The following is a 16,249-nucleotide window of genomic DNA, read 5'->3' as shown; positions in this document are numbered from 1 at the left end:
CACTGCTGCTGTACCCCATAGCGGTATTCCGCACGTCCAAATTGGTTTTATTATCGTTTTGTAGATTTTTCGTTTGTTTTCTATGCTGAGTTTAGAGTATGAACAGAGATGATACGAACTTCTACTTGTGAATCACGTTCGTTTCCAACCACGATGATTTTTATGATTTTTCACAACAAACTGTGATTTTTCCTGATCGCTTCTGATCGGCGAAGAGCATCTGTTCTCTGCGCGCGTCACATAACCCGTATATTTTATATCAACGATATCTAGTGAATATTACGACTTCGAAATCGAGAGGAAGAATTAGTATTTTACTCTTTAAAACACTGATGCGAGACAGAGAAAAGAAAATTGAATTCTTTTTCGTCTTTTGATTCTTTGCACTCGGCATATTTTTTATTTCCTTACCTTTTTTTCTTCTTTTTTTTTCAAATATTGTGAAGGCGAATCTTCAAGGAAACATATATTTTTTAAAAATTCCTAACTTGTGTAATTTTATGCTGTATCTATGATCACCAGTGATCTCTTCGCGTTCCTTTAAAAGTGACAGCCGGTTGCTTAAAATGAAATAAATTTGTGTTTTATGCAGGAAACGTGTTCTTAAACTTACATTATACGCAGATATCTTTGTGCAAGCTATATCGAAACGTTCTGTAAGAAATAATTCAATGAAGATGGAGAATTAAAATCACAGTGAGCAAATTCCATCAAGATAAATAAATCAGGATCACGGTCGTCAATGAAGTTATATCACGACCGTGATCGTGAATTTGCGGCCGCTGTGACAAATCGCTGTTAGCGATTTTGCACGCCATCTCTACCGATGACATCCACTGCATAAACAGCTCTCGAAACTCATATACCGAATTTACCGAATGTTCACCTGGACAAATTCTAAAGTACAAATTAAGTAATAATAAAAAAAATATACCGAAGCCCAGAGAAAATCGTTCGAAAATTTGATAACCGTTAAAAATTAATATTGTAAGATAAGAAGCTTGTCCTTTTGTACACTTTGTCGGACAAAGACAGGAACGAGGAAAACGTAATAAATCTCACGATATCGCCGCTCATTTTCAAAATTCAACCAAAGATTCTGAATAAGCAAATTTTAGTTGGCAATTTCGATACAAGCAAAGAACTATGTAGCGTTGCCAACGTTCAATATCGAAGCAACGTTAAAACCAAGTTCGAACAAAGAAGAGAGCGCGTCTATCGTTTAATTACTTGGATAGTAATTTGTTAAAATACACCGTCGATCGTACGCGACACCAACCGTGAAAGGGTTAATATCCGCAGTTTAATCTCCGCTTTCGTCATCAGCTTTTAGTTTTACTTTTTACCAGTCGCACGACTGAGTAGTTGAATCATCGATAGAAGTAAAATAATTGTCTCGATGAGAAACCTTCTTCCTTCAATTTCCACGAAATTGATTACACGACTATCGAATGGATCGAATTAAAAGTCTTAACAAACCGAGATTGTATTTGTATCGATATTCTCACAATCAGCCACGGTTGACCAGCGATAAGTCCTACCTCGAACCGAGGTATCTGATCTTGTAATGGAACGAACTTATTGAGGTATAAGGACTTCGACGATAGTGGAAGAACGATACAGACTGTTATATACACCTCGGTTCTGTTTGTATCAAAGAAATCCTCATTCCGCGATTTTGCCCACCCTCCTGCGAGTGGTTTTCCAATACGCGGAACTTGAAGCCTATTTCTTCGGCTCTTATTGCGCAGCCGATCCGCTCGATACGATGCTATCGACTTATTGGGCGAGCCATCGTTTGCTCTGCTTCGTTTTCTCGTCGCTTTTTTTGGCGAAAACTTTCTACGGTCGGGAACGCGAAGAATGGAAAGTCGTGTTGGGTCGGACAGATCGCGAGTACCATGGGAAAGTAATAGATTACGTTTTTATTCTACTTTGGCAGCTTGAAAAATAATAATAGAAGAGATGTGTATTATTATGGTAATGTAAAACTATGTCAGGTTGTCTGAAAAGTTTCTTTCGCCTTGTAAGGGAATAATAGGCGTACATTTGTTCTGTTGGAACAAAATGGATCAAAAAGTGGATCGAATAAAATTATAAAAAATAATAAAAACGTTGTGTATCTATCATTTCGTTATAAAACGAAAGAAACTTTTCGGACAACCTGATATTTCGTTTCTCGCGATTTTTTCAAAACTGATTAAATTTGAATGGAGTTTAAACTGAAACGGCTACGGCTGTCTTGTTCCAGTAGATCGATGATTCTCGTAAGCCGGCTAAAGGCGGCTCCAGCTCTTTCAATTTAGATTTAATTCGAATTTAATTGATTTATAAGTTTTGAAGAAGTCGCGCGAAATAAAATACAAGCGTCGAAAATTTGTTTATTGAAAATAACATATGCGGATCCTAATTGGTATGAAAAATGACACACCAGTTTCGAAATCTTGACCGGTTTCCTGAAATACATTTTTATTACGAATATTGTGAATATTATGGATTATTATGAATGTGAATGATTGAATGAATCACGAATTATCAGGTTGTCGAATAGTGTCTTTCTTTTACAGACACGTGTTTTACAACGATGCATCTTTATACAAACACGAAACCTAATCTGTCGAACGTTGTGATCTTTATTTTGATAGAACAAAATGAATCATATGTTATTCGATACAATATAAAAAGGAAAATGTTGTGCATCCATTGTTTCCTTATAAAACGAAAGAAACTTTTCGGACGACCCAGTACTATTTTACAACTGTCTGTAAAAGCGTTAAGAGCAAAGCAGCGAATTGATGTAATAAAATAAACGCGATATTATCGAGAATCGTAGAGATAAAGTGACTTACTTAATAAGTGTTTAATAATAACAGACACTTTACGGTAGTAGACTATACAAATCATAGTGCTAGAAACGTTTCTACATCATCAATCTTCATGAAACTGTAGAATCTAGGTTGCAGTTATATAGAGATGTTAGTTTGAATGATAATAAAAAGTTGTATAGTATAGCGATAGTAGAAAGGTGAATAATAGTAAAAGAAAGTATGAAGCAAATCTTTTGGATTTCTCTTTGGACTGCGCGTCATAAGGCAGAGCTCGGTAATGTAAATTGATTGAGAACAAATTGCAAGTGAAAATGTTGATGAAATGAAAACTAACGTGACATTACTTACTATCTTAATATTTCTAAATCAGAAAGACATGCAGACAACTGTACGTACTTTACACAACGATGTCTAAAATTGATGTATGATGTGAATGTTTGAAAACGTGATAAATCATGCATGTAATTGTAACGTAATATTGACAAATTTGTTCGTGAACAATTTTAATTTTCACTCGGTCGACTTCACAGCAAGATAAATGTTATACAGGGTGGTTGGTAACTGGCGGTACAAGCGGAAAGGGGGTGATTCTACGCGAAAAAAGAAGTCGAAGATATAGAATAAAAATGTTTTTTTCTTTTTTTTTAATTTTTCCATCGAGACAGCGATCTACAGTGAGATGCGTTATAACGAGACGTGATAAAGTGCACGCGTACCGAGCGAAAATTCAAAGTCGATTTTCTCGAAAACAGAGCCTCAAACGAAAAATTGTTATTCTATATTTTCGACTTCTTTTTCACCCCCTTTCCGCTTGTACCACCAATTACCAACCACCCTGTATATTCTGCTTATTAATTTACCATTAACATCATTGCACATTTTCAATATATTTCAAATATTATTATCGTGAATGGAATAAAGTGTCTGGATAAACCATATACGTAGTACAATTGAACTATCCTATAACACATTATGTTATAGTAATAACAACAATGTTTGTTATTATTGTGGCATAGTGTGACGTCAGGGAAGAACGTGGCGTGAGGGGTAATTGTTTATTAGCGTTGTCAAAATATGTTGACATTGTCAAAGAGCGTTGTGAGCGTTACCAAGGTATGTCTAGGAAAAAGTGAGCATGGAAAACATTGTAACGATAGTTGAAAGGGTCAGAGTTGAATTTATCGTTGTCGTGTGAAGATCATTGTGTCGTTGTGTCGTAGAAGTAGTGAGTAACGAATACGTGAAACGGGGTATTGTATTCGATTTCGTGCGAGTGCAAACGATATTGTATAAATCATACTGTTACCTACAAACTAATAATATAACATTCCTACATTATTATCATCATGTTATCATGCAGATTTTTGGGAAATTTAAGGTTCCAAGAATTTACAGAGCACGTGTAACACGTACTGCAAAAATATTTATGATATTCAAAGTAGAGCGCTCGCTATTATATTTAGTAGACGAAACAAATTTCTACCTAAATTCCATTTCTCTGATTACGTTGGTAAAAAATATGAAATTCCATTAAACATCCGCAATGCAGTCGTAAGACTTTAATTTATTCGCATAATTACCCGGTCGTATATGTTTCACACACATTTTGAAATCTTAAAAACCTATGCTTCGATCTTATAATAATATAGTTATTATAATTTGATTAATATTATAATGTAACAAGTTTTAATTTTTTCGCGCGTCTATTTTTTAAACGGGGAAAGCTAAAATGATATTTTAAATATCTTGAAAATTAGTAGCAGCTGTGTATGTACGATGCACTGAGAATTTGTTTAAATCTGCTGTGTGGGCACATACTAGAATGTTGTATACACGAGTGAACATCCACTCAGATATCCGACTTTCTATCACGCCTTCAGGAAGTCGTACTTTTGTTGATTGCCCGGGCGAAGCTTCACTGTGTGGTCCTCGAATGTATTGAGAAGGAAATCTCAGCCACGTTCGCATAGGGTCATCCACATCTATTTTCTCTCAACTTTTATCGTTCTCTGAAGAAGGCACATGGGAGTTTGAATCTGCTCGTTCTCGGAATAATGCCAATATACATATTTTTCCAAGACTGGGACTTTTCATCACCTTCTTTACAGTAGTTTTCCTACAACCGATTATATGCAGAAATATATTGCATTCAAATTAACATGCAGCCGGTTTTTAATTTAAATCTGAGCTTTACAAGCTGCTGCAGTCGGTTCTCGGTCTATTCCTTCGGTTATTTAACTGTTTTTCAAACTATTGAAGATGCAAATGAAGGATACTATAGAAATTATTAACAAAATGTTGATATACGTCAGAGCTTTTTATAAATTACAATTTCCCGCAATCTCTAGCATTTTTAACATTAACAAAATTTTAATTTACGTCGAAACTTCGCATAAATCACAATTTCTCGCAATCTCTAGCATTTTTAACATTAACAAAATTTTAATTTACGTCGAAATTTCTTATAAATCGCAATTCCTCGCAATCTTTAGCATTTTTAACATTGACAAAATTTTGATTTACGTCGAAATTTCTTATAAATCGCAATTCCTCGCAATCTCTAGCATTTTTAACATTAACAAAATTTTAATTTACGTCGAAACTTCTTATGAATCGCAATTCCTCGCAATCTCTAGCATTTTTAACATTAACAAAATTTTAATTTACGTCGAAATTTCTTATAAATCGCAATTCCTCGCAATCTTTAGCATTTTTAACATTGACAAAATTTTGACTTACGTCAAAGCTTCTTATGAATTACAATTTCCCGCAATCTCTAGCATTTTTAACATTAACAAAATTTTGATTTACGTTAAAACTTCTTATGAATCACAATTCCTCGCAATCTCTAGCATTTTTAACATTAACAAAATTTTGATTTACGTCGAAACTTCGCATAAATCGCAATTCCTCGCAATCTTTAGCATTTTTAACATTAACAAAATTTTGATTTACGTCAAAATTTCTTATAAATCGGAATTCCTCGCAATCTCTAGTATTTTTAATATTAACAAAATTTTAATTTACGTCGAAACTTCTTATAAATCGCAATTCCTCGCAATCTTTAGCATTTTTAACATTAACAAAATTTTAATTTACGTTAAAATTTCTTATAAATCGCAATTCCTCGCAATCTGTAGCATTTTTAACATTAACAAAATTTTAATTTACGTCGAAATTTCTTATAAATCGCAATTCCTCGCAATCTCTAGCATTTTTAACATTAACAAAATTTTAATTTACGTCGAAATTTCTTATAAATCGCAATTCCTCGCAATCTCTAGCATTTTTAACATTAACAAAATTTTGATTTACGTCGAAACTTCTTATGAATCACAATTCCTCGCAATCTCTAGCATTTTTAACATTAACAAAATTTTGATTTACGTCGAAACTTCGCATAAATCACAATTTCTCGCAATCTCTAGCATTTTTAACAGAGTTATACTAATTTCGATAACGCATGTTAGGATATAAAGTAATTATGGTTTAAATATCTCCTCTGCTTATTGGTGGTAGATAATATTTACAAAATTTGTTGAAATTAAGAACTGTATCACCTGTTCCATTTCAACATTTTACGACACCACGTGTTTTCAAATAATAAAAGGACGAAACTTAACTGTCTCTATAATAAGTATAAAACAACGGTATGGATCATTATTTTCCTTGTACCGTTCTGTAGAAAACAAAAACAATATAGAAAAGAAAAGAAATTGTGACTTGTCAAAGTACTACAAAGTATCAGCAAGCGTGAATAAAAATTCTCAGTATATCATTTTATAGTATATCATTTTCGCATAACTGAATCTGTATTTCTACATGAAAGAAACGATGCAATTGTTGAATAATATTGATACAACACGAATTATGCGCGTGAGATGTATTTAACGCGTGAAAACTCGCGCATAGTAACAATATAAACTGTATATAATACAGTATTATATACAGTAACAAATATAATACAAATATAAACATAGTAACAAATATAAACTGTATTGTATACAGGTAACAATATAATAGTAACAAATAGTAACAAATATAAACTGTATTGAATACATAACATTTCGCAGCAGTGATTAGTTTTGCCTTGCATTTTGAACGATAAAGAATTTAGGACAAAAAGTGGATAAATTGTTTTTATTTAAAAATATGACTAATAATTTAATACGATTCAATTTTTGTGTTGCAAATAAAACGAGTCGTTGGTAATATTGATGAAATATCAATAAATAGCAATTTCACCTTCAAATCGCATATTGTACTATTGAAAATAATCAAGTTCAAATCTTTTCAATTATCGAAATTCATATTTTCTGAATTATACGAACTGAAAGAAATAAAAAGTAGATATTAAAATTTCTACGACAAATAAGTTGCAATTTAATATCAATTCTCGTACATAGCATAAAAACAACGTAAAATATTGTGCCATTTTTACCTACAAATGTTACTTCAATTATATACTTTTTCATATTTTAACATCCAGCTGTTCTCTTGTTAATTATATCCAAAATAATTCAATCCGGCACGTTTCCCCTTGAAATTAAAACAAGATTAAGTTAATTAGCAATTTGTTGCCACAGTATTACTATTCCTATCATCCCCATATCATTAATAATATTTCTTTTGTATTTACAATAACCAAAAGCAACAAAGCCAAAAGATATTTCTTTGAAAAAAGATAACTCGTTATTTCCCGTGGTATATTAATAAAAGTACACGGTAGCTCAGCTGGAAAATAATATTTCTCGAATGACTGTTTGAATTAATCCGACAAATATAACACGTGTGATCAAAATGTGAAGAAAATAATGTGAAGAAATAATTAATGGTAATGCCGTCTTGCTGAAATAATTACGAGTTTTTCGCGATTCTTCAGCTAAAAACGCAGGAAAGAAACAGGTCGCAAGCCATTAAAGCTCAAGCCCTCATCCGAGTTACACGGAAGGCTTGGCCTTTGTTAGCGATAAGTGGAGGTTTCGCGGTGAACGCCAACAACCACTCTTGCTACCGTTCACCACGACCACCAGCAGCGTTTCACATTCTACGTTAGGCGAAAACCTTCGACCTTCTGCGGTCAAGGTCGCTCGCACGTTCGCGCGCCTCGTCTCGACTTCCTACGTTAGGGAAATTTTGCAACTTGCCGAGCAGACGTTTTATTAGCAAGCACTCCGCATAACGAGGAACACGATATCGTAAAATTAGCACGTTGCGATACTTTTTATGAATAATTTATGGCTGCGAATTATCCAGAGCGCGCAACTAGAACGCACACGGATAATACTTCGTATGCAGTTTGTAACGCGAGTTGCTTGCCAGCTTTTACCTGTGATTTTTGGCCAGCTTTTGCCCGTGATTTTTGCCAGCTTTTCCTGTGATTTTTGCCAGCTTTTGTCTCTGATTTTTATAATAACGTATCTCTATGCAGCTGCTGGTGATTTTTGCTTTTTTGATTTTTTTTTTTTAGCGTAAAATAAAGTAGTTTCTAACTTGAAAAAATAAAGCCCATACAATGTATGCACAGTCGGCTGTAGTTTCTTAAATGTGTATAGATAAAAGTATCTTTGCTACTATGTCGTTCTACTGTTTGTACAGTTTGGCTAACTTCGTTTCAAAGGGATTGGCTTTTAGTTGATTTATTTTCCGTATCTAGGCAACTCCTTTTACAGGTTTATTATCGAATATTTTGGAAAAATTTAATTAATTATCGGGTAATAAATTATATCACCAAATTCGTGTTTCTCCTTCGATTATTGTAACAAAGTTTTAATTAACAAGGGAATTTGATATCGCGTTGAATACGCTTCCCTACTTTAGCCACTATATTGCTTTGAACACAAAATAATTATGGCGATTACTCTTGAAATTAACTGAACATTGTTCGCATCACTTTATTGTAACTAAATAATTCATCTGTAATATATCCAATTTGCTTCATTACATTGCTATTCTTAAAAATGTTAACTCTGACATGTCCACTCCAACATTGTTAAATCCATATTTATGTGGTTTACACTTTTAACGTAGAAACAAAATATTCCAACATTCTTATTTTTATTATCTTAGTTTCATTCGGTTTGTAAATTTATTCAATTCGTATGCATTGTTTCTGCGATAAAATATTCTTGTGAATGGACTTGGATATGCTTTGGTTAAAATTTTGTCGCATGGAAAAATATTCCTGCCGAATCTACAAACAATTTTTTTTTTTTTTTTTTTTGAGGCGTTTTTTTATCAGAGTCGTTGACGCTTTGCACAGATGCCTCCCGTCGAAAACAGACACGCCAGGTGTCCATATACCAATCAACGGTAATTAAAAAGTCCGTTAGTTCAGATGTCATATATATGTTCATTGTACACCGAATTTACGACCCGAAAAATAAATGTATAATAAATGTTATTACGTCAACAAGCATATAAAATACTGTTGACATTTCCAGCGATTCTGCTCACTCTAAAACTAATGACGCGCTTAATTAAAATATCGGAATTCTCGAAAATCGCACGTGTTTTATCCGTTTCGTAAACGTGACGCAAACCGTTGGTTTTATTGGGTTGGCAACTAAGTGATTGCGGATTTTGTCATTATTACCTAATGACAAAATCCCGATAATAAGCAGAAAAGGTCAGCGTGACCATACTCGGAATAAAGTTAGGCAAAGTCGAAATACGACATCTAACAAGCAATTAGTTCGACAATATGTCATTTTATTTGTTATAATTATATGACAATTATTTTATTATTTATGTGAATAAATGTGACGTGAAATAATTTCTGATTCTGTCAACTGTATGAGAAACGCAAATGTTATTGTGAAGGTAATTGAGATGAGGAGAATTTTCACACCGTATGCTGTGATATTATAAAACACAATTCTGTGAATTCAAACTTGTTATACGTATTTTAATAATATCTATGTATATATCTGCTATACATTGGTATTATGTTAACGTAACTTAATCCAACAAAGATTTACAAGAAGCTCCCTGGTGTAGAACGCGCAGCCTCGAGTCGAGTCTGGACTTCAGATCCCATCAAAAGGGATTCTATTTCAACTAGAATTTCAATTAGTAATGAAATTAAATTATTTGTTACTTTATTTAAAATTGCCAATCAAAATGAACATTCGTGTTTAGGAATGATTCATTTCATTTTGCTATGAAAAATGAAAATAAGAAATTAGTTTAACACTAGAACTACCGATAGTTAATACCAAGCTATTTATGTCAAAACCAGTCAAAATGACTGGTCTTTTAAAAAAAAATACGTAATAATAAAATATTTTTATATTTATCGATTTATCACTTTCTTACAAAAGAAATTCCATGTTATGTAGTACATTTTTTGTATTACTAATTAATCCATCCGGAATCTCTAAATGAGGGTTGACACATTTATAAAATTGTAGAACCAGTCATTTTGACTGCTGTGGCGTTTCTATTGTTAACATTTAGCGATCTAGCGATCGATCTGGAATTTTTCTTATAACTGATATCGTCATATCGAATGATACGCAGTAAAAATTTTCAAAACGCGTGGCAAGTTGTACAAAAAGAGAAAACTGGTTAATTGGGGTTCGATAAACAGATTACAGGACCCTTTTACACTTTGACTGGTATTGGTATAAGTAGCCTTGATACGAAATACATAAAAAACAAAATAAAACTCATTATATTATTCTTTTAGTTATCGTCGCAAAAGTCATTAGACCACTGAGGGGAAAAATAGAACATGAAGTAGGAATTTTAAAATAAAATTATAAAACCAGTCAATTTGACTGGTGTGATAGATCTACTATTAAGCAACTATTTATTCCAAATCTTTATTCTTCCTTCCTATTTTAACTCTAAAACTTCCAAACCAGTCGAAACGATCGGCATCAGATTTTCGGTTTTCGCGTTTGTATTGTGAAAACGTGTAAATGCCTTTGGCAACGTTATTGTTCGCTCTTATTCGCCACAAACAGATGACCGCGTATAACGTACTTATTTTCATCGTATTCGATATTAATTAACTACATGAAATGAACATTTGCTTCGGAGGTAGATGCTCGCCAACACAATTTTATCAATATGTATCTTACAGATTAATTGATCAAGTGTCCCTAAATAAACGCTCGAAGCGTACATCTCGTATGCCAAAGCGCTACACTAAATGGAGCAGCCGCCCAGACGCTCTAAATCCTGTGCAATGCTAATGCATACAGTGAAATTGCTATCACCTGCATAGTACGATCGATCAACGTATTTGTTCACAGGCTTGTCGGGCAACGATGTTAGCGGTTGGTCGAAAATCCCCTGCCTGAAGGGACGTTCCTCCAGCAAAGGTGGAAACGCATCTTCCGGTGCACATGGCGGTCCACCACAATGTCCACATTCTGTGTTAAGCAGCACTCGTAGTTCAGTCAGCAGTTCGCCATTGAGCCCATGCCCAACACCTATGCCATTTTTGGTCACCTCGGGCTCGGTTAGGTGAGTTTCAATCTGCCCTATTTATTCACCAAATTTATTTACTTATTTAATCCTCGCAAACGATTATATTATTCTACCACTTACAGAACAATTTTTGTGATATTCTTTGACTTTGACGTGCGATAGCTCTGAAGGAGGATTAGTAAAAAAAGCGTTATAAATGCGTGAGAAACAAAGGCACAGAGCAAAAGTTAATTATTCGTTTTTTCATTTTATTGGCGTTTTACCATTTGATTTGACACATGAGGAACACATTACGTCACGAAGATCAGCGTCATATTCACTTCATCTTATTAATGGACCTTGCTTACTTTATTATCTGTTAATAGACTGTAGATTTTTAATAAATTTGAAGATGCAAAAATCCATAAATTCCATATAACGTACAAAAACATGTAAAATATTCAAAGTAGGGTACACTTTATAGGAAACAAATTCTTGTGTAGATTCTGTTACTTCCGCAGGCTGAAGAGACACTAGACCCGCTAGACCTAAACGATAGATTCAATTAGTTATTTAAATTAAGTAATATTTACTTATTTATAATACTTACTTACAAATTATACTTATCTATAATAAGTATTAACTTATTATAAATAATTAGCCATGTTACTGCGCCACGCCAGAAAAATTACTGAAAATTCTCAACGTGAGAATTGATTGTAATTTTAATAAATATTAAAAAAAAAAGGTTCTGTTACTTTAGTTTCGTTCATAAAAATAGAAAATTGTCTAAAAATCCATAGTCTAATTATCAGTGACTAGATTACAATACACAATCGCATTAACAATAAATTATAGCACAACAATAATAATAATAATACACAGGTAAAATAGGGAAGCATAATATACATCTCGCTTGCTTTATGTTAGTTTCACTGGAAGTAAAAGATTCTAATACTCTGTGTTCGAATATCTAACACTACACGACGTTTCTTCTGCAACTAATTACATTATCTACTGAATTATTCGTTAGCTTGAACTTGTAAATTCGATTACGTGCATTAAAATGTTTGCTGCAAGTGGAATAAAGATAACAGCAGACTCTTTTAATCACCCGCTAATTTGGATCATAATGTCAGTAATGCGCAACAGGCGCGTCATTCTTTTGTTCTGTTCGAGTCATGCTTCAGGGCTTGCAGTTGAACGAATTCCGACCGAATTATTAGCGTACCGTGTCTAATGATTCCCTCGGGGATCTACCAGTTGCTTTGGATAAACATATTACGAGACGTTTGAATTATTTCATGTGTAGCTGGAAACTAAACGTTTTTGAAAGTTCAGAGAAGCCGTGAAGATCTTTCGGTTCTTTTTATGAGTTATTTTCTTCTCTCATTTTTCCTGCTTACAAATTAGCGTTCAATTATTATACTAACGTGAGAATTTTGTTGTTAAAAATAATCCACCTGAGAGATATTTTGTTAGCAGAACAGAGCTCTAAGACTTGAAGCTTTGTCCTTTGTTTAATAAAATGTGGACTTCATCGCGACACTCCATTCTTGGCAATGAAATGTTTTTTCTACCACAGTATTCATATGCATCTCGCAGAGGATTTTGTTATTATAAGTCGATTTTATTGTAAATTTGTCACGAGAATCTTGGCGAATTTTTATCGATATCAGCTTTGCAATAATATTTCTGTTATATATGTTATCTAACATTAATTATAATCCACCTGAAAATGTTACTAAAAATATCTTTCAAGCAAAACATTAAGCAGACTTCAAATTTTGTTTTTTATTTAAACACAGACTCCATTGCGACACCCCATTGTTGACGATGAAATGTTTTTTCTATAATAATATTCACATACATCTCGTAAAGGATTTTCCTATTATAACTTAATTTTACGGTAAATTAGTCACGAAAATTGTAAAGAAATTCTGTCAATTTTTCCTTAATAACTTTGAAATAATATTTCTCTTATACATATTGTTTAACATTAGTTAAAGAGGATAAAATTATTTCTCAGGTATAGCAATTTCTTTTAATAACTGTTTGTAGATTAAAAAGAATTGATTGTTGCTTTAATTTTAATTTTTCAAACTTAGCACGTAATTAGAATTCTCATATATTTCTGATTTGCATAATCAACTTTGTGCCATTTGTTTTCTTTCCGTCTTATGTTCCAACTATTATTCTGATCTTACATTCGAGCACTTCAAACGCGTCTCTTAACTTCAAATTTCGTAACTGCTTCCCGCTAAATCATCCCATAAACATCATCAACAACAACGATTATATTCCTACGCACATTGTATTCCTATTACAAAATAACATCAAATGTTACATTCATCGTTGTTAATATTTAAAACAACTCCCGCTGGTATCATCACGTACATAATAAAATCTTTTCGTAATAAAACGCAGATTCAGATCTTGTTGTTTGTATCAAAGTGTGTCTTAGAATTATAATTGCGATATGTATAATGCATCGACATATTCAATGAAGCATACGGACACCATTACAGTTCAGAAACAATTAATTTTTCGACGTCGAAACAAAGGATATTCTATAGAATGAAAACTTGATAAATAAGTAGGTTTGCAGAAGGAATATACGAGAGCATGATAAAATTCGTATCAGCAAAAGCATGATTAATTTCTGATTCAATAATCATACTCAAGTTGTTTAACTGTATACAATATAAAACGACTTGCATCTTCCATAAATATCACAATTCTTAAACTATTATTTTTATAAGCCGAAATCTCATAATTAAATACAAATATTAATAATTTATATTCACCGTAACATTTAATTCTACTTCCTTTTAGTGTTTAATACTTAACATCGCGATTTAATATCGATGAAATAAATACTTACGTTTAATTCATTATTGAGTACAAGGTAAGGCGAGATTAAGGCAATATTAAACTGTAAATGAAAGTGAAATTAATTGTAGCATTTAATTAAAAGAATTAATCGTAACATTTAATTTAAAAAATTAATTGTAACATTTAATCTTACTTTCTTTTAGTGTTTAATACTTAACTTCGCGATTTAATATAGATGAAATAAATACTTACGTTTACTTTATTATCGAATTCAAGGTAAGGCGAGATTAAGACAATATTAAATAGTAAATGAAAGTGAAATTAATTGTAGCATTTAATTAAAAGAATTAATCGTAACATTTAATGTAAAAAATTAATTGTAACATTTAATCTTACTTTCTTTTAGTGTTTAATACTTAACTTCGCGATTTAATATAGACGAAATAAATACTTACGTTTACTTTATTATCGAATTCAAGGTAAGGCGAGACTAAGAAAATATTAAACTGTAAATGAAAGTGAAATTAATTGTAGCAATTAATTAAAAGAATTAATCGTAACATTTAATTTAAAAAATTAATTGTAACATTTAATCTTACTTTCTTTTAGTGTTTAATACTTAACTTCGCGATTTAATATCGATGAAATAAATACTTACGTTTACTTTATTATCGAATGCAAGGTGAGGCGAGACTAAGGCAATATTAAACTGTAAATGAAGGTGAAATTAATTGTAAAATTTAATTAAAAGAATTAATCGTAACATTTAATCCTACTTTCTTTTAATGTTTAATACTTAACTTTGCGATTTAACTCTATGCACTCCTATGTCGAGTATGATTCGACATCAGTTTTTATCTCAGGAGCTCCTTTCTCGATTCCAACTCGACATTCTTTCTGTCTCGTCATTTTTTTGTAAAACGTGCGAAAGAAAACCTGGATTGAATCCTGGAAATTGCTTCAAGATATTATCATACATTTAAAAATTACAAAATACAACAATAGTGTGAATAAAACTGGTATTTAAGTGAATTTGTTTCTTCCTTTGTTTATTTAAATTGTCTTAATTTTTAGTTCAAGTAAATTTCAAATAAAACACTTAAAAGCGTTGGTAACAAAATTGAAATAAAATGCCGAGTGCAATGGGTTAATATCGATGAAAGAAATACTTACGTTTACTTCATTATCGAATGCAAGGTGAGGCGAGACTAAGGCAATATTAAACTGTAAATGAAGGTGAAATTAATTGTAAAATTTAATTAAAAGAATTAATCGTAACATTTAATCCTACTTTCTTTTAATGTTTAATACTTAACTTTGCGATTTAACTCTTTGCACTCCTATGTCGAGTGTGATTCGACATCAGTTTTTATCTCAGGAGCTCCTTTCTCGATTCCAACTCGACATTCTTTCTGTCTCGTCATTTTTTTGTAAAACGTGCGAAAGAAAACCAGGATTGAATCCTGGAAATTGTTTCAAGATATTATCATACATTTAAAAATTACAAAATACAACAATAGTGTGAATAAAACTGGTATTTAAGTGAATTTGTTTCTTCCTTTGTTTATTTAAATTGTCTTAATTTTTAGTTAAAGTAAATTTCAAATAAAACACTTAAAAGCGTTGGTAACAAAATTGAAATAACATGCCGAGTGCAATGGGTTAATATCGATAAAAGAAATACTTACGTTTACTTCATTATCGAATGCAAGGTGAGGCGAGACTAAGAAAATATTAAACAGTAAATGAAAGTGAAATTAATTGTAAAATTTAATTAAAAGAATTAATCGTAACATTTAATCCTACTTTCGTTTAGTGTTTAATACTTAACTTCGCGATTTAATATCGAATGCAAGGTAAGGCGAAACTGAGGAAATATTAAACAGTAAATGAAAGTGAAATTAATTGTAAAATTTAATTAAAAGAATTAATCGTAACATTTAATTAAAAAAATGAATCCTAACGTTTAATTTTACTTCCATTTACTGTTTAATATTTATCTTTGTGATTTAATATTGATAAAAGAAATGCGTACGTTTGCTTTATTATTGAATGTAAAGTAAGAAAATATTTATTTTCGTACAAGGGAAACAGCAAAACGCAGGCTGTTATAACCTTAACTGCTTCTGATCGAGGATTATATTCACACAATAAGCATTTCCCTATCT

At 32.0% G+C, this 16,249-nt stretch overlaps 1 protein-coding gene and 1 long non-coding RNA gene across 6 annotated transcripts in view; one reads left to right on the top strand and one right to left on the bottom strand.

The window, feature by feature from the left end:
* LOC117159861 (uncharacterized) overlaps positions 1–16,249 on the top strand; it is a 213,852-nt gene that overhangs the window by 152,101 nt on the left and 45,502 nt on the right. For all 5 annotated transcript variants that reach the window (XM_033340035.2, XM_033340034.2, XM_033340037.2 and 2 more), the window contains exon 4: positions 11,090–11,303. In XM_033340035.2, the coding sequence (XP_033195926.1) occupies positions 11,090–11,303 (214 nt within the window). The remainder of the gene's footprint in view (positions 1–11,089; positions 11,304–16,249) is intronic.
* Positions 10,188–11,672, bottom strand: LOC117159872 (uncharacterized). Its single transcript, XR_004464657.2, has 3 exons — positions 11,531–11,672; positions 11,388–11,431; positions 10,188–11,320 (listed from the first exon to the last, which is right to left on the bottom strand). It is a non-coding gene; the product is annotated as an uncharacterized LOC117159872 (long non-coding RNA).

Source organism: Bombus vancouverensis, chromosome 5 (genome assembly GCF_051014615.1).
Source record: "Bombus vancouverensis nearcticus chromosome 5, iyBomVanc1_principal, whole genome shotgun sequence".
NCBI lineage: Eukaryota > Metazoa > Arthropoda > Insecta > Hymenoptera > Apidae > Bombus > Bombus vancouverensis.
This window is presented reverse-complemented; position numbering and strand designations above follow the sequence as displayed.